Source organism: Calonectris borealis, chromosome 1, assembly GCF_964195595.1.
Source record: "Calonectris borealis chromosome 1, bCalBor7.hap1.2, whole genome shotgun sequence".
In the NCBI taxonomy this organism is placed as follows: Eukaryota; Metazoa; Chordata; class Aves; order Procellariiformes; family Procellariidae; genus Calonectris; species Calonectris borealis.
In genome coordinates, this window is record NC_134312.1 from 58,995,892 (window position 1) to 59,015,206 (window position 19,315).

At 42.5% G+C, this 19,315-nt stretch overlaps 1 protein-coding gene across 3 annotated transcripts in view; it reads left to right on the plus strand.

Moving 5' to 3' along the window:
• Positions 1 to 19,315, plus strand: part of RBFOX2 (RNA binding fox-1 homolog 2) — a 168,831-nt gene that overhangs the window by 136,619 nt on the left and 12,897 nt on the right. For all 3 annotated transcript variants that reach the window (XM_075156431.1, XM_075156440.1, XM_075156449.1), the window contains 6 exons: positions 613 to 666; positions 9,942 to 10,034; positions 12,775 to 12,835; positions 15,265 to 15,318; positions 15,466 to 15,558; positions 16,679 to 16,811. In XM_075156431.1, the coding sequence (XP_075012532.1) occupies positions 613 to 666; positions 9,942 to 10,034; positions 12,775 to 12,835; positions 15,265 to 15,318; positions 15,466 to 15,558; positions 16,679 to 16,811 (488 nt within the window). The remainder of the gene's footprint in view (positions 1 to 612; positions 667 to 9,941; positions 10,035 to 12,774; positions 12,836 to 15,264; positions 15,319 to 15,465; positions 15,559 to 16,678; positions 16,812 to 19,315) is intronic.

The window sequence follows — 19,315 nt, forward strand, 5'->3', positions numbered from 1 at the left end:
GATATTTTCCTGAAAAACAAACTGGGGTTGGCCATTTTCATGGTTTCTGGATCTGCCATCAATTCTGTTGAAGGCTTGGAGTTTTGGAAAGTAAAGCGGAGGGGAGGTAAGGATATTTAGGGTTTGGAATCCCTGAGGTTGGGAGTCTTATGTGACTATCCCCTCCAGAGAAACATCATCACTGTTAAGTTTCTCTTTGTGATAGCCACTTCAGGAGGAAGATGAAATGCTGAATTACATTTGAGAAATGTTGTTAGATGTCTGAGATGAAATCATATAACCATGTCTTAGATGAAATAGTAGAATGAGGGAAGAAAGAATTGTTTAAATTAAAAGGGGGAAGAGAAAAGCCACCTCAAATCCCTAAAACTCTTCTGGAGATTGTTTTTCTTCCTTTAGACTTTTGTGAGAAAACCTGGGGTCTGTGACCAAGAGGATCTGTGTGTCCTAACCCGAGAGAACTGGGTCACGTCACTGGGATTTTATGCCTTTGCCTGTATGCTAGAAATGGAAATATTCTCACCTCCCTTCTTGCACTAAGCCAGCCCCCAAAAGATAGGAAAAATGGATTGCCAAAAATAAATCTTTTTTCCCCCCCTTGTCTCTCTGCAGCAATTCGGCAAAATCCTTGATGTAGAGATAATCTTTAATGAGCGTGGCTCCAAGGTAAGTCCTGTTTCTGTACCTGTTTCTCTTGTTTTGATTGCAGAGTAAAAGGCAGTTCATTGCCTAGAGAATATACTCTGTAGACATCAGCAGGAATTAGTGTGATGGGGGAAGGGAAAAGCTATTTTGGGGGCTGTCTCCTGTTCCCTCTGACTCCAGACTCTGAGCATGGTCATTTCTGGGCAGCATGTACGAATGCTCCTAGACACTCCTGTCTGTAATGTGGGATCAGGTTCCCCAGCCTTTTGAACAAACAGGGAGTCAGTCACTTGAGCCTTCATATCAACCCGTTCCCATTGCACTAGCAATGGGTGCCCTGCGGGGAAGGCAGAATAAAGTAAAACAGCTTTGTGTGATGGGAGACTGTAAGAACAAAGCCTAACCCACCCCCCCACACACCGCCCCCATTTTCGTTGCATTAAAATACTTCTATAGAAAAACCGTCATATCTCATATGTGAAAGGATTTTATTTACTGTATTTTGCAGACTTACTCGGCACTTCTGAAATACTGAACTTTCATGTTTGAGATATTTGATGCTTAATATAAGCATCTTCTTTCTCCTTGCCCTGCCCCGTGTGGACCTCTCCCCACTGATTTGCATTCACACACCTGTTTTCATCTTACAGATATATTAAGAGGGAGATTTTGTTGAGGGTTAATGGTAATTTATTTCTCTGAAGATGAGATTTCAAATGTTGCTCAGGTCAGCTGCAGAGAGATTCAGTGATCTTTGTCCTAATTGGCAATTGGTTCTCATCACGTAACCAGTATCACCACAATGACAAATTGATGTGATTCTCTCTCTGCCCAGGAGGTTCAGCACTGGAATAGCAGGGAGTTTTGCAGGTCAGGAGCGAGGTGCATTGCCAAAGCTCTATGGGGGAAGCTTGCACAGTGCATGTCTATACTCTGCTTGACTTAATCAATGCTAAGATTCCCATTTTCAATTAAAACAAAATTTCCCTCCTCCCCCCCCCCACGTGTGCGCACATGTGTGCATGCACACAAGAGAATTTGAAGTTGCAATTCAGCTAAGCAGTTTCGGTTTAGAGTCTATGCCTTTCGCTTGGATTTGAGGTTCACAGTCTTAAGGTGGCCTCTTTGCTTCAACATACATTCCGGGATATGTTCATGTTCAGAGCCCTCTGCAAATTTCCACCCATGTTGCCCAAGATGCATTCTGAAATTCTTCAGTTTCTGTATTAGCTGGAAACCAGAAAGCAGTTGATTTGTATACAAAAGAGATGAGTGTTAGCCCTTTCCCCGTCCTTTGTTTGTGCTTAATACCATGATTTGGTTTTGTTTTTTTTTTGTTTGGGTGGGTTTTTTTGTTTTTGGGTTTTTTTTGGGTTGTCTTTTTTTTTAATAAGACAGTTTGAACAAGTAAATGTCTATATGGCTTAGTTAGAGAGTTTTACTTCTCTTGGTGGGTACAAATCTATACGCTTTATCAATGATCAGCTATGCTGAGCTTGTAAATAGTTATTCTGCTCTCTGCTGTTCTTCTGATATTTATAGGCCAGAGCTATCTGTGAATTAGTCTTGATTTTAGTCATTTCTATTTGGCTTTGGGAGTAGCCTCTGACCTCTATCAAATCCCTACTTGTTTGGATGTAATTGCAAAAGAAAGAACAAAAATAACTGGCCTGGCAAAGTGGTGAGCTCTATCCTTCATCCCCCACTGCCTGTGCTTTCCAGAACAGTGTTTTCCTCTCCACACATGAACTTTACTCTCTCTCTCCCATCCGTACAGCCCTGCATTAAGCGCCCACGGCTGCCCTTTCCCTTCTAGGCAACACTAACATTGGAGGCTTTCTGTGAAGACTTGATTTATGACTATGAAAAGTACCTTCTTGTGCACTTGTTAAAGCCCAAGGCTTCTGGTTTTCAGTTAAAACAAAAATTATTGCTGAAGAGTTCCCTGACAAATTTTATCCTGAACCCTTAATAAATATATGCAAAAAGAAAGTGATCCAAAGAGATGATCTTCCAGTCCTTGACCATGTGGTTTTCTACTGCTTTTTTGTCATTTTACAGCAAAAAGCAGTTGCAAAACTGAGAGCCTGTATGAGGGATGGGGCAGAATCTGAACAGAATGAGAAAACACCCAAAGAGTAATTTTGTGGTATCTTTGCATCCTTCTCTATGCAAAATAATTCCTGTTTTAAAAAGAATGCAAGATTATTCCTGCTTAGCATGAAAATGGGAGGCCCCAGTGTTTGAGTGGGGTGTAGCTGCACGAAGCACCTGGTATTCACATAATAATGGAAAAACAACAGTTTGGTGATCTGATGGTGAAGCAAAGGAAATGGATCTTTCTGGAGGCCACTCACTCACTCTTGGGTTCTTTTTCCACCTTAGGAAAAAAAAAAAATCTGAATGCATTTTCCTGCCCTGTGGTTTCCATTCTAATCTAATGATATGAAACCTCTCTTTCTTCTTCTCCTCTTCCTCTCTCTTGGGAATCCGAAAGCAGATGCTCCTGCTGCCTGCCTTGTGCTGTGTTCTCAATGCTCCCTTCCCTTCCCCGGGTTCCTAAGGGTTGTAGACTTTTGTGTATATGTTTTGTAAATATTTAAAAGGTACAGTGGTAAATCCCAAACTGCCCTGGGTTTGCCCCCACCCAGTGTACGATGGGGTTGAGCAGCGCTTTGTCCCTGCCGAGCTGTGGCAGGAGATCTCTGCTGGGACCGCTCTAGTGCTGGTTGGTAGGAGGGACTGGAGGAAGCGTGTGGGTTGCATTCTTCCTTTTGAATCCACCTGAGATGACCAGGCAGTTTTCTTTGACCGCCTGGGGGAACTATATCAAAATGGCTGCATCTTCAGGATCTCTGTGTGTTTAGGAAGTTTGGTGACCAAAGAGAGAGCAGCGTGTGTCTGTCACAGCCAGCTTACTCCTCAGGTTCCTGCATTTGGCTTAGGAAATGTTTTTTGTTGACTTTCTGTATCACAGCAGAGAAGGAGGCAGTTAATACTTAGTTTTGCTGATTCTCCTCTCAAAGCAATGTGAATTCTTGTTTCCTGACTCGATTTCTCCCCAGATTCAATCTGTTTAGTAGGATTATATGGGCCCTGGTAGACTTCACACTGATATTGCTTTGCTATGTATGAGAAACAAGATACAAACTTTAAACATCCCTTGAATATAATTTTGTTTTATTCTTGTTTAATAGAATGACATCAGTCTTCCCTTGATGTGTTTGGGTTTTTTGCTTGCTTCCAGGAAACCAGCTGTTTGTTTCATTTGTCCTGTTTACCATTACATTTCTAGTTCTAACTTGTCTAAGTGCCTTTAAATAGCATTCTACTCATGGTTGCAGTTTACCATGCACTTCACTGAACCGTGAATAAAACACCTCCAGAGGAAGTCGAGAGAGAGAGGATTCCTGCTCCTTTTGTTAGTGGAGATGCATCCTCTAGATGCGTATTTTGGCACTGTTGTGCTGAATCGAACAAGTGGACATATTTGCAGAATTAATGCAGTCTGCCTGCGTAATGAGTACCCTGTGGCATTCATAAAGCTGCAGGGAAAGGGAATCCAAGCTCTTTGCTCATCAGCTGTGTACTGTGTGGCATTCCAAGATGTGCCCTTGATGACATTCAGAGACCAAGAGTGCGTAAGGACACAGCAAAATGTTGGCTGAAGAGGGAGCATTTTTTTTAGATTTGTAAATGGTAAGAGTTCATATTAGTGCAGATTGCAAGCTCGTGGTTTCAGGACAGTGTAAGTTTATGCCTTCCTCTTGGGAGACCCAGATCTCCAAGTTCTTGTATAGGACTGAAGTGTGTAGAAGCGCTTCACATTTCGTTAAGAAATTGGTTGTATAGTAGCTTACGTCTTTTCTTCACAAAGAAATTGCATCTATTGGTGAGTGGAGTTCTGTAAGTAAACCTGTGCTAACTAAAAACTTGTGCAGAAAGCTGTGTGGAAACACTTAGGGTATTTTTATGTTTGCAGTTAACTGTAGGTTAAGAGTATGAATTTAGGTTTTGATAACTGTGCCTAAAAGACTGTACATTTGCATGTGCGTTTATTTCTTCTTTGAATGGATTAGGTGTTTTGAGTTGAGCCACTCTTGTTCTGGACTTAGTTTCCACTCAGTGAAATAGATACAACCCCTTGTTACATAAAATAAATTAGAGGTCTTGTTTTCATTTTAATTCTATTTTTATAATTTTTGTTCAGATGTCATCAGTTGAGCCAGAAATACAAATAGTGTTATTAACACAAAGAGACTTAATAACAAACAAAGTACCAGTGACCAGCATCGCTTTCTCAGGTCACCAGATCCCTTTATAATGCCAATGGCATGAAGGAGACATGACCTTTGTCCCTTTATCCTAGTTCAGTGAAGCACATTTTTATGCTTTCAACTCTGCAATACTAAACTAATGAGTTAAATTAGTCCGAACACTGAACTGGTTTATTTAAGGCTGAAGTTGATGGCTTGATAGTATAAGCTGATTTACTGCTCCTGTGGGAGTGCCTTTCCAGTAGTGCTCATTTCACTGTGCAGGGAGTTGAATTCAGGGTCCTAAATTAGCAAAAAACTGATGCAGCAGGGAGAGGGAGAGAAATCAGCTTGTCCTCTGCCAGTGTAGCTAGTGGAACTCGCAGACCACACAGTAAGATCCACGATCCATCGAGGGGAGGGGGAGGAGCACACAACCGGGGACAACGCGGGGCCGTGAAGCCCCTGACCTGAGCTGGCGGGGGCTGCTCTGAAGCCCCAAGCTCTCGCTGAGCCGCAGTGCTGGCCGGGCTCCCGCCCTTCACTCCCGGCCTCTGCCCCCTCCTCGGTTTTGCAGGAGGGATTGGCAGGAGAGCAACACAACAAGCTGGACCGGGGAAATGATCCAGCTTAAAATAGCCCTGCAGGTTTTTTTTGAAGATGCATTTCTGGTTTTTTAGCCAAATTAATTCCTGCATCTGGTTCAGCAGATTGCACAGGTACGCGGACAGGTGCTTTACGTGTATGTGCCTTAATGCGCTCAAAGTGCAGCACGGGGGCAGGGAGGAGCTGGAAGAGCTGCTGAAATGGTGGCACCTTGGTTTACACTGATTCCCTCACCAATTTAAAGTGTGCGTTTGTGTGTGTAACTTCAATAATGTGTTTCTGAATTTCATGCTGTGTTTCTGTCAGTGCATTTAGTCCTGCTCATCTCAGGTGGATTATAGCTGAAACCCTCCTACTCTCTCCAAATGCCTTGGAAACAGGTAGCCTAAACTGCTGTCTCCTTGGCCATTTTTTCAGGCTCCTAAAAGTTTGTTTATTATGGAAATAAGGGGGAGGGGGGAGGAAAAAATGAAAAAACTTGGTTAAAAACGAGCACAGCAGCAGATGACGGCAAGGCCGGTTGCTGGCTGCATGCTCCAGTGGTACAAGGCAAAGACGCTGCTGCTGAGGTGACTGGTCTAAACTCCGTGACAAATAAAGGGTTAACAATGCATGGATTTCAAGGGGCTCTGTTTAGTTTCCTTTGGTTTTATTTTCTTTTTTTTATTATTTTACTTTTTTTTGTTGTTGTTTTTTGTTTAATTTCTGTGTTCTGGCCACACCCAGGAGAACCGTCTGCTTTTGATTTCTCCCTTTACGGTTACATGGTAAATTTTCTTTCTCATTCTTCAGAGATGGAAACGTTCAAATACTATATATATACATTTTTTTTTTTCACTGCTCATCATGTTGCTTGTTATTTATTGCAGAGTCTGAGGCCAGACTAAAAGGGTGGCAGTTACTCGGTCTCTTCAGGCCCTTTGAATAAACCTTTGGGTAAAAAGGGGTTAGTCTGGCACTGCAAATTACTCACCAGTCCTAAAAATGTTTGCTGGGGTTATTTAGTGTTCTCTGGGTACACTGAGGCTTAAACTTACTTTCTGCTTCGGAGAAGTTCCTGGCAGTTGCTGGTGGAGACGAATTGTTGAAAATTTCAGCCTTGTTATCGTAACAGCCATATTAAACCCAAGCTATTTGTATAATCTAAATTTTAGAAACCTTAAGCCTTTTTTTATCCAGGATTGTATCTTCCCTTCCTCTGGCTCCATACCTACTACTACAGAGCAAACTAGTACTTGCTATAAAGCTAAGCTAGTAAATATTGGACATCTGCCACCTCTTTTTTTTTTCTTTCTTTCTTTTTTTTTTTTTTCCCAAGGGCAAGATAACCTTGGGAGGGAAAACTGAGAATTGTTTGTTGTATATGTATTTAGGTACAAATTAATCCCTATTCTTTACAGGTCATCTGTGAGAAGGAATTAAAATTATATGTATGTGCTTTTTTTTCTCTCCCACATCAAAAATATGTATATATAATTGCTAGTTTTTAAACTTAGAGATAACAAAAATGTCAAGCATGGCTCACCTATTTTTCCTGATGAAAATTTGAATGTCTAAGAGATGCATTAAGAAGACAAACCAAGGGGGCACAAATACTGACTCTGCCATAGCCGACTATGTAAAGCGTTAATTCAGCATTGACATTAAATGGTTCTCAACAAAGAGAATTGCACAAGCTAAGGACTGATCTGTCAATGAAACAGAAATTGTGGTTAATTAGTTATGTTGTTCAGAATCAGATTAATTCTGTTTTAATTCACACTGTTAATTATTTTCATATAGTGTGGATTGTACCCTACCTTGAGTTAACTTATTAAAAATAGTGAAAATTCCTAATCAGTTTAAAGGTATTTAATGATAATGTGGTTTTTAAAATCCCGTACAGACTTCACTAATTGCAAACAAATGTGAATTAAAATAGTCTTAGTTTGGTTCTAGCCTGCACAGATTAATGCCTAAAAAATTACCTTCCCTCTGCTGTCCAGCTTTTAGTTCACATCATCACCGAAGACATAAATTTCATTTGGTCTCCACAGGCTTGTCTAGAACAAACAGAAATTTTAATGTAAAAAGAGAAGAGGGAAATAGAGATTCCTGTTGCAGTCTTTACCTCCCCTCCTCCCCCAACCTTTTAAAGATGCTTTTTCCCCATTATATAGAACCAGAGGGAAAGGTGTTGCTCTATTTCTCAGTTTTGCCTTTCTCTGAAGGGTTCTTTGAATCAGACACAATACCCTGTCCTTTCATAATCAGCTTCGCTGATTATGCTGCCCCTGCACCCCCCCTGGTTCCCTGCAACATGTTTGAGTTACATGCGGTTGGGCTGTTTTATTAGCCGTGATCTCTTGTAGCTCCAATTTTAATTCATTTAAACAGAAAACTTCTATGCTGGTCTGAAAATGGCATCAGTTTGTTACTTACATAGATTTTTATTTATAGCTGGAGAAATGAAATTATCTGAAGCTTTAGATTATTGGGTTGGAGCCTAAAGGAGCGCTCTCGCTGATCTCAACATTGCAGTATTTGGCTAAGTTCTTTTAGTATTGCTGTTCGGGAGAAAAAAAGAAAAAAAAAAAAAAAAAACCAAAACAAAACCCCTGCATTTTACAAAGGTGTAGCAGTTTTGTGCTGGAAACCTAGCTGTGGGTGATAAAGGCCAGCATGTGCAAACGGCTTGGGCTTTTTAAGATTAGTATTGTAAAGACCTTTAAAAAGCACTTGAAGAATGATGGCTTGCTTGTGTCTTGTTGCTAACAGTGCTTGGAAATCAAGATGCTTTTTTTTTTTTTGGGGTCCAGTCCATACATGTCGACCCCGCGCTGCACGGAGGGGGCCGTGAGGCTAGCATGCCATTTCCCTGTCAAGGCATAGCTGTAGATCACTCACATCACCTCGCTCTTCAGTTAATATCAGGAGTTTCCATTACATCAAATGCAAGCTTTGTTCTTCCTGCTCCTGAGGGTATCGGAGCCAGCAGAGATTACTCTCTGTACATTAAACCGGTACTTGCTTTATACGAAGCCACAGGAGCCAGTTACTCCTGTTCTTAAGATACCCTAAAAGCAGAATGCAACAAAGTTTTTTGTTTGGCCCCGCTCTCTGTAATGGCATGAAGAATATCTCATCGCAGTTGTCTGCAGTAAGATACCATTTGTTACTAGTTAAAATCCTAATTCACTTAGTCACGTTGGCTCTGTTTTAATGTCAGTGCACTCATCTCCATGGAAGGAAGCATGATCTTTTACCCTGCCCTGTTACGCGACTGCGTGAGTTGACAGCAGCATGAGCATGTAGGACAGGCGCGTTGCATGTGCCTTCACGGATGCGGTAAACCTAAATTCGTCTAACTAAAAGGACATTTTAGTAGTCCTCGAGCCTTTGTGGCTGCTCCAAGCAGGGCGCATCAATTTTTCTCGAACTTCATGGTCTAACTAGGCAGAGATTTGTTACTATCCATGGCGCAGAGGTTGCCGTCTCAGAACAAAGCCAAGTGAGATGGGTAGTAGGGTGGGAGGGAGGTAGCAGTGGGTCAACAGTGCCAGACAAAACCTGCCTATACTGATGAATCGGTATTTAGGTATTTAGATTTACACTCACGTCCAACACACTACTCACAGATAGGAAAATTTTGAAACTAGAATATGTGATACTTTAAATCTTCCTGTTTAGTAATGTTTATTTGATGGTGCCACCTAGAAGCCCTGCTTACTTTCAGGGCCCCATGCGTTATTAGGGAAGTTACAGGCATAGGAGTAGACATCAGCTGTGCCCTGAAGAGCTTACAAGGGATGCTTTACAAACAGCCCTTCCTCTCAGCAGTTTTCTAAGGTAGGTAATTATTATTGTCTCCATTTTACAGGTGGAAAAAGCAAGGTTCAGTGTTTGATTTGCCCAAAGCTTCGCAGAATTCCTGGTGCCAGGCGTGAACTCAGATCGCTGCTCACTCTCATAGCAGTTTCTCAAGAGAACGAAGTGCTGCTCAGTGTCGATGTCCTGTACTGTGTCTGGGGCGGGTGGGGGGTCCTGCAACGCATGTGTGTTAATTAGCAGAGGGGAGAGAAGCCCTGCTTGGGCTTGACCAGCTTGCCTATGTTGGAGCAGGGCTTAGTGTTTTTAAACAAACAAACAAACGAAAAATTGTCTCGAGTAACTTTGTACTTCTTTTTTGGTCTGGCCTCAATTGCTTTTATGTTTTCTTTTTTTTTTTAATTACTCTTATTATTCTTATTATGATTACAGTTCCTTTATTTTATTGAATTTAATTTCTTTCATTTATGAAACATGCATGAACCAACAATGTGACTCTAGGAGGTTATTGCTGAGTTGTGCTGATGTCGATTTCATACTGTGATATTTTTTCTCTATTTACCTAGAGATCAGTATTTCAATATATAACGATGTGCATGTTTTCCCCCCTTCTCCCGCTGCATGCAGGGATTCGGGTTCGTAACTTTCGAGAATAGTGCTGATGCAGACAGGGCCAGGGAGAAATTACACGGCACCGTGGTAGAGGGCCGTAAAATCGAGGTGCATGTCTTCAGTAATTCAATTTCTTCTTTATATTTATTCTTTTGATTTCTTTTTGTGTCTTGCCTCACTTATTTCACATTTGGATCCCAGTCTCGTGTGTGCGTGTGTGTTTGTGTCTGTGTCCTTCACCTCCCTGCACTGAAATGTATAGAAGTTTACACCCCTTACGGAATATTTTTATTGTTGTTTTGGGTATTTTTTTCTTTTCTTTCTTCTTTTATTAAGTTGTTTTCCCACCCACTCCAAATTTTTGCCCTTCTGCTGTCTTGATTTTTCCTTTGCTTCAGTTTGCGAGGCTCCGATTTCCTGTTACCAGGCCTGAACAAAACTAACTGAAGGAGTACTGTCCGACTTCTAACTCTGTGTCCAAAAAAAGAAAGCAGGGGGCCAGCCAGTATCCTCTCTTTCCTCTGAGGCCAGTTCTCCTCCACGCAAGTGTGAGGTGATGCCCGTGGTGGGAGGGGAGGGAAGGGGAGGGGAGACATGGGGCAGAAGCCCCAAGTGGGCTGTGCTATACACACAGCTGGTTTCTTGACCTGCCCGCAGTCAAGAGTCAGCTTGGTGAAAGCTAATCCTTAAAGTTTCTAGCTCTCACCGCAGGGGAGTGAAGGGTTAATGTTGGCTGGCCAACATGGCCATATATCGGGCATGCCTGGTGTTGACCAGTTTGGTGTTCCACTGTGGTGAAGGCTAACTGGCGTCTTCCCTCTCTCCCTCTTTCTTTAAAAAAAAAAAAAAAAAAAAGTACAAATATTAAAACAAAAAAGCCGCCGTTTTTGAGTAAGATGTCTGCATATTTTGCCTTTTTTTTTGTTTTGTTTTTTTATTTCCCTTTTCAATGGTTTAGCGTTTAGGGCCCTTCACTTGACTCACTCTTTCCATGGTAACTATACACAATGCTGGCGATGGTACGAGTTGGCGGTAAGTGAAACGAAAGCGCTAGAGAAGAAGCTTTTTTTTTTTTAATTTTTCTTAAAATTACAAAAAAACCGAAATTAAATAAGAAAGAAAAAAATCCATCTGCCATCTCACATTAACACTACGAAATGTGATTTGACTTGTTGTCCCCACCCACCTCCTTCCCCCTTCTCCCCCTTTTATTTTCAATGCTGTTGAGTAATGCCGCCTGGACTTTGGATGTACATATCGTTTTGTAGCAGTCTGAGCTGTTTGATTACTGACTTCATGGTGATTTCCCCTTGCACATCTTACTCAGAGTTACTGAACTCCAGTTTGGCTGGTTTTTATTAATGCACCCATTTCCTCTTCTCTCTCTTTCCTGCCCCTTCTTTCTGCTGCTCTCTCTTTCTGAGACCTGTTTGTAGCTGTTACTGTTTTGTTTTCTCTCTTTTTCTTTCTCTCTCCCCCTCCCCGGTTTATTTCTTTACTCGGTTAAATGCAGCTGTTGGTCTCTTTGCTGACTGGTGGTTTCTGATCGGTTCTGGCAATTTTTCCTTTAAGTGCTTGTGTTGCACTTTGCTGTAGCAGCTGATTTCAGGCACTCGCTCCATCTTAATGATTGTCTGTGAGACCCTATCTCCTCCCTCCTCCCCTCCCCACCCTCTGAATCAATTGTGGTTTGTTTTTTTTTTCTTTCTTTTATCTGTGTGTGTTTAACTGCATGCTCTCAGTCTCATCATTGTTGTTTCCCATTCTTTCTTTTTAAATGTGTAATGTTTCTATTGTTTTGGGGCTGAAACGAGAGTAAAGGTAGCTCCAGACTCCCCACCCTGCATATGCTCACCATCCATAAGTCTCAAGGGCCCGAGGCAGCTTTTATTTTTATATCCATTTTTTTTCTTCTTCACCCTGCCCTCAATTCTCATTTGGCGTGGGTTTTGATAAATTATTGATGTTGTATAAAGACTTCACCCTCCTTGCAAGAACTTTGAGGCTGTCTGACACGGGGCTGCAGTAACTTGGCTTCCAAACTGGTCCATCTTTTCTTTATCAGCACCATCTCTGTGGTAACACCCCACTTGCTTGAGCAATCAAACCGCTTGGAACTATGCAGAGCTCTGTAAAGAGGGTGGAGGGCACAATAAAACCAAAAAAAGACCCTGGTCTACTGCTATGTATTTCTTCTTTTTGCTCCATGAGATTTGTGACAAGGAAAAAATAATCTGGAAAAAGATTTTTAAATGATGGAGAGGAAATCGGTAACGTAGACTGTCCAAACGCTTGATGGCGTTCCAGAAATCTCCTCAAGCCTTGGGAGTTCAAATCTAAAGCTGATGGACTCCAGGCTACCTTTTTCTATCTAAAAACTATGCCTGCCAGCAATCTGCTGGGCCCCAATCCCAATGGTGAGCTTGAGAAACAAATCAGCTTGTGCATCACCTGGTTCAGTTCCCCTGCCCTGGGCTGCAGAAATTACCGCTGTCTGTCGAACAGAACCTGGACAAAACCTCCAAAGTTTTGCCCTTTTGATCAATGAGCTGAAAATAAGCACGCACCAAGGGGTGGCAGGGCAGCAGAGAATCTGCACTTTACTCTCGTTGGCCTTTTGTTTACTGCATAATTTTAAAGTGCCACGTTTAGCTGTAACTTTTATAATTAAATGGCAACTGTTAAAAGTAATTTAAAGATTGCATTCTTGTAAAATTAGTCGTTTAATTTTTCTTTGCTCAGAGAAGTATAGTGTGTGTGTGTGTGTGGTATCTGAGAGATTTCCATCATTTTCCCTAATGTCCTATGCTTCCTTCCCTCTCCTCCCCGTCCCCTTTCTTACTTTTAGGTTAACAACGCCACAGCACGAGTGATGACCAATAAGAAGATGGTCACACCTTACGCAAATGGTAAGAGAGACTGTACTAATGATGAGCTGAAAGGTTTGAAGGAAGACAAAAGCTTCCTGGTGAGGGGAAAGTCATGGCCTCTCCTCAGGACAAAAAAAACCCAGACAAACAAACAAAAAAAAACACCAAAAGAAACCAACAGAAACCCCACAAACCCTAATTTATAGCGTTATTCTTCAGTATAATTCCTAAGGATTTATGGAGGAATACCATGTTACAGATGGAGAAGTGGAGACAGAGGAGTAGCGACATGCACAGTGTGGCCAAGCTAGGAAAAGAAGCCAAGGACCGATGGGTTTCCTGCCACTACTGCAAGCTGATGCTGTACAGTGGCATGTGCAGTACTCCTGAGTCTCATTGCCATCACGTAGATACTGTAATATGAATGCAGAAGCATAACTTAGGATACATAATTGGATATATCTCAGTTAGGTTCTAACTGTAAAAATATAGCTGTCCCCAAGCAGCGGGGAAAACAAAGGCATTGCGCTGCTTGTTTGCTCACTTTTTGTTACAGACTGTGCCTGTGTTCAGTCATTTTCCAGTGAACCTGCATAGAGAAAGACCAAGTTGTCTGGGTAATGAAGAATCCTGTTTCATCAGTGTATCTTGGTTCTTCTGTCTGTGCAGTAATTTTATTGCATAGGCGTATATATCATAAAAAGTCGTTCTTCTTCTGACAGAACTGAATGCTGCTTTGATACAGGTTTTGAATCTGAGTCTTTGTCCTGAAACAGGCAGAAAAATTCTTTTTGGTCTGAAAATGTTCCCAAACAGCTTCAACAAGGCAGGAAGCTGAGTATAGGTAGTTGCTAATGTGAGAATCTGTTTTGATTACAACCTAAGACTCAGAAGTCAGAAGATACAAATTTTATTTGTGGCTCTGCTACTGACTTGTTCTGTGGCTCTTGGCAAATAAATCTTTTTTTGGTTAAGAACTGGGGAAACAGGGGCAGGCAGAAAGGCTGGGATTCTGGGTCTCAGTGTCTGAAAGGAACCAGGAGATTTTGTAGTAAAAGGCAGTGCAGCCATGTTATGTTGTCCTGAAAACAAAGGCAGAAAATGCGTATGACTATTTGGTGGCAAAACTTGGCTTACTTGTGAAACCCTGATAACGGGCAGGAATATTATGCTTTCGCAGCCAGCAATTTAAAGCCGGCTTTAAAGCTATGTAAAGGTATTTAGTATTAGGCCAGGCTTAGGCATACTGACAAGTGGTTGTACAACTGTTATTAAATTTGAGGGTTGATCCCAGTCCTCTCATTGCCACCACTCACTTGAGTATTTTGCCATCAAGGTGGGCAGCGCAGTGGCAGCGTGCCCAGTCTTGCGGAGGGAGCGTGCATTGCATCTCTCGTTGATACTCTGCCAGCAGGTGAAGGGGTGGTGTTGATGGGCTGCAGTTCACAAAGTTGTTCATATGGTTTCTAGGCTGGTTAGATGTGTTAAAGCACAGTAAGTGTGTCAGGACTTGAAGACAGAGGAAGGATACGGATTTATTTAAATAAAAATACCTGTGTGATTGCTAGCTGAACAGCTGAGATCTTTCCTGAAAGGAACGCTTTGTGGAAGCCAGCCCAGATCATGATGTTAGCTTTACACTGCTTGTTTTTCTCCCCAGATAGAAAGGTGGAGCAGGATGACAATATGTTTCTAGATCTGACTGGAAAATGTGTTCCTCCTCATACCCCAGCAATGACTTCTTTAAGCACTGTTCTCGTGTAGGTTTTATGTTGATGATTTGCAGTTCTTGCCAGTTATCCAGATGATGTTAAAATCAATTCTCTGGGAAGGCTTTCACCTAAAAAGCAGCATAAAGAAGACAGGAAATACTAAAATAACACAGACAGGAGAAAATGTGAGCAGAATAGACTGAATTGCTTTTCTGCACTGTAGTCGTGTAATTCAGTTAATGAGGAAATTCAGACACTGTTGCTGTTTAGCAGATCTCTAGAAAATAAGACAGAAGGGTGTTTTGAAAATCTAAAGCTATAAATTGAGTTGCCTGGGATAACAGTCTGGGCCGGTGGCTTTAGAGAGGTTTTGGATCCGCAGCATTCCCGGTGAAAGTAGGAAGGAGCTGGAGGAGCTGGCAGCAAGGTTCATGCAGGCAACGCAGGGTCGCACGGTGCTCGTGGCGAATATGCATATAAGGTAGTTGGCATTCCCTCAGCGGTGCCTCTGCCGTGCTGCGGATCAGCTGATGTTTTGCTGTTCCCTCCGATACAGCGACCCGTACCTAGAACTTGACATTAGAAAAAGGCAGTTGGCCTCCATCTACACCAAGGGGGATTGAGGCGAAGCAGAAATTGGAAAGAGCTGTGCATGTGAAGCTGGGGCGCATGCAAGAGACCGTTCCCCCTACCCACGCTGCCCGCTCCTTCTCTTGGTGTAGATTTTGGCATTCACTGCAGTCTTTGTTGTTTCAGGTTGGAAGTTGAGTCCTGTGGTTGGAGCGGTGTACGGCCCTGAGTTATATGCAGGTAGAGCTTAAGTAGACACTTCCACTTCTGCCATTTAACTGCAGTGGTGTTTGTTTATGTTCACAATCTGCTGTTTCTTTATAACCTTTTTACGTTTTGTTTTTGTTTGTTTTTTTTTCTTTTTTATTCTTTTTAAAATTAAATTAGCGTCCAGCTTTCAAGCAGATGTCTCGCTGGGCAATGACGCCGCAGTGCCCCTGTCAGGAAGGGGGGGTATTAACACTTACATTCCTTTAATCAGTAAGTAGCCCCCGTTGGCCCCTGTATTGTTACTGTGCTTGAGTTAACGATGACCTGTTACCCTTCTTCTCTCCAGTCTGTATAATATATACTTGAAAGGATGGGTCTCGCTGGGAATGAGTTTACCTTGAGCCAAAGTATACTATGCAGTGGCTGTAACTTGTTCATCTGCAGTGGGTTTCTGTACTGGTGAATGGGTCTTTCTGAGCGATGAGGAGGCTGCAGAACAAGGGGAGGGTGTGTGTGAGGAATAGGCCATTCCCTTGCCCCCCTCCCCCTTTTGAAATCAAAGAAACCAAACAGACAAATCCCTAAAGTACATATTATACAAGCTGCTAAACCGCGAGTTTGCAGGGCCCCCAGTGGCATGCACCTGGACGCACGTTGGGTTGGGTTTGTGCCCTGGGACTCCTTCCCTCTCGGTATCTGTTTATTGCGTGTTTGCAGACGCCTCTGAGGTTTTACATCATTTCATCGTGAGCCAGTTTACTCCAGTGTAAAGCGTAATAAAGCAGGCCCCACTGTACATGGAGCCAGTTATTGGTCACGCTTGTTAAATGAAGGTGGGCTCTCAGTAAACTGGCACTTTATGGGAAATTTCTGCTGCTGTTATATGGGCTATCTTGTCTTTCAGGCTTTAAAATGAACATACAGGAGGATTGGGTGGCAAAGAGTGGGAGGGGAAAGGAGGGAAGAGACTGATGTAAGTTGGTTGACTTTAAGGGCCTCTTGACAAATTATTTTAAAGAGCCTCTGCAGTTTTGGAAGAGCCGCCTGCTGTATTGATAGTAACTCTCTGCGCTTCTCGGACTCTAACCAGACTGCATGGCGGTGTCAAAAGGCGGGGGGGATTTGTACCCTGTTTGTGGTGGGTGAGGCATGCCAAAGCATTAACCTCTTGCATGCCAAACCTCTCTGCAACCCCTCTTCCCCCAAAGGCCATGGTGTAGCAGGAAGTATGTATCGGATGCTTGCTGGGTTATAAGCATGCCCCTCTGCAGGACTGATGCAAAATGTCCCACCGCTGTGGAGCTATTCTGTCACTTTGTTTGAAGCAGACAGTTGTTCTCTGGGCAGGAGCTTGGATCCTTTTCACCTTCCACCTTGTCTGTCTTTACAGTTCCAGGCTTCCCCTATCCAACTGCAGCCACCACAGCAGCCGCATTTCGGGGAGCCCATCTGAGGGGCCGAGGAAGGACAGTGTATGGGGCAGTCCGGGCGGTACCTCCCACAGCCATCCCTGCCTACCCAGGGTAAGCACTGGTCACGAGAGCAGAGTGCTCTGCACAACCGTGTCAAATAGCTGATTGGTTAACCAAAAAATAACTAAAATTGTCTGGATGGTGAGAGTCAGGATACTGCTAGTGCCAGAGCATTCTGCACACTATGGCATCCAGTAGGGGCAAATCTAAATTTTTCCTCGTGAAGTTCTTGACTAAAACAATTTTCAGTACTTGCAACAGCTTAAAGCGCTGATGGATTCCTTCTTATAATTTTTCAATTTGTCTACGTGGTATTCATCATCTGTTGACCCAATACATTATAGTGCTGCTGAGAAGGACGCAAAGAGAGAAGGTCTAAAATTTCTAAAAAGGTTCTGCTCTTTGCACTCCATTTGTGTTTTCATATCCAGGAATGAGGAATATTATCCATTACCTTCATGCCTCACCATCTGGCAGTAGGACACAGAAGAGCCAGTTTACCCACAATGGATTTGCTTTCTTTGTTGGAGACGGTTTAAAAAGGTTTAAAACAAAGATTAATCAAGTCCATTAATTTAAAGTTGGGAGTGTTTGGGATATAGCAAGAATAACAGTGCAGCGTTCTTCCAACTGTTGTATGAAGCCATGGTGAATGCATGACCTCAGCATTCTTTGCCCTCTGACTTTTCACTAGAAATGCAGTGGAATAGATGCTATTACAAGAGTGCTCTGCTCTTTAAAAATACAGGGAACTAGGTTTGTATGTGAGTTTTGTTTTGGGTTTTTGTTTAAGTGTGATGGAAAGACAGATAAATCGGCAAATCCCTTCCAAACTGGCCTTTTTTGTTTCTGATTTTGAGGATGCTTTATGCACATTGCCTATCTCTGGAATTTTACTTGCGATATTTTCCAGGCAACGTTCTCAGAAAGAATAGGAGTAGGAATGAATCCTCCAACACAGAGAAGTGGACTGACCCTTTTTTACTTTAGACTAGCCCCAAAAAGGAAGAAAATAAATTAGAAATCTTTTATTGAAAAGGGGAGTAGAAGCCACACACATCAGTGCAAGGAGCTGGCCTGGTATATGCTGGATAAGCTTGCAATACCTTCTGTAGCAGATTAAGTGGTGATAGCTACTGTGGCCCTTTCTTTTTAGAGTCCAGTCTGATTTTTAAAGTGGAGCTTAAGGAAGCAAGCTGCATGGTCATGTATCTGTCTAGCTTTGCTCTTTAGCAAATCTGGCAATGTTTGTATTTAATTCACTGAAAAACTTTAAATGAAACCTCTTGTCTGAACACATTGGCCTTCTGAACAGTGTTTCTTCTGGGTTTTCAGATCCACCTCTTTTTGCCACCACTCCTAGTTCATATTCTGTATCCTCCAACCATAGCCTCTGACCTGCAACTTGTCTGTCTGTTGCTCTAAAAATGATCCAGTCCGGTTTTATTAGGAAATGTTCCACAGTGAATCAGAGAAGCAAAGCTGAGCTAAGTGCTGCCGTCTAGCAGAATATGAAATATTTGCACTGGGGAGGGGGGGATGTGCTCTTCATCCCTGGGATGTAATGGCTGGAGCATTCCCAGCAAGAGGCTGTCACGAGTTGCACACTGGGAGGGACTCTAGGCTTGTCTTTGATATAAATCCAGCCTGGGTCCCATATAAAAGGTTTATTTCCATTTGGAATATGGGCTAGGCTCCAATGATTATCCCTTCCAAATACTGTCTCGTGACTGTGTTTACTTATGTTACGTTGAGTTTGTCTGGCCCTGCTGACTGATTTCATGTCTTCATGGGCAGCGTACTATCCAGTAAACATTTGCAGGGCAGCAGTAAACAAGGCAGGTTCGCAAATGGCCCAGAACTGTCCCTAGTCCCAAGCATTGGGACATAATTAACTAATTCTGGTGTTTGTTGTCATCATAGTCTGAATCTCTACAAGATACTTTGTAGGGGGAATTTGGTTCCTCATGGAATAATACAAAATGTGCTATTCAGTTCCGTGTTGCAGTAACCTGTGGGACAGCCACTGCACCATGTGGGCACTGTTGACCTCCATGGAGTCAGGGGCAAGCACACATTCCTGACACCTTACCCCGCAGCAGTTGCTTTCTTCCCGACCAGTGGAAAGACAACACCATAAGATCAGTCAGGAACACATGAGTGATCAAGACACAGTGAGTGGAAGAAGACAGTAAAGTAAGCTGCAGGTTAACTCAAACCTGGTAGAAGGAATTGGTTTTCACAAACCTCAGTGGTGTTTAAGTTTTAAGTTACAAAATTTAACGGTATTGCTGCATTTGAGAGCTTAGCAGAATTCAAAAAATACAGAATGTAGATTAATAAAAGCTCATTGGAATTGCCATACTGGATCAGACCTGAGGGCCATCCAGGTTAGAATAAGCTTTGACAGTGTCTAGTGCTAGATACTCCAGAGGAAGGTGCAAGAAATCATATCGTTCTTAATAGTTTTAATAACTCAAACTAAGATTTACTAATGCATATGTGGAATGTACATACTTGCGTATGGATGTGGATGTTTATCGAGGGAAGGCTAT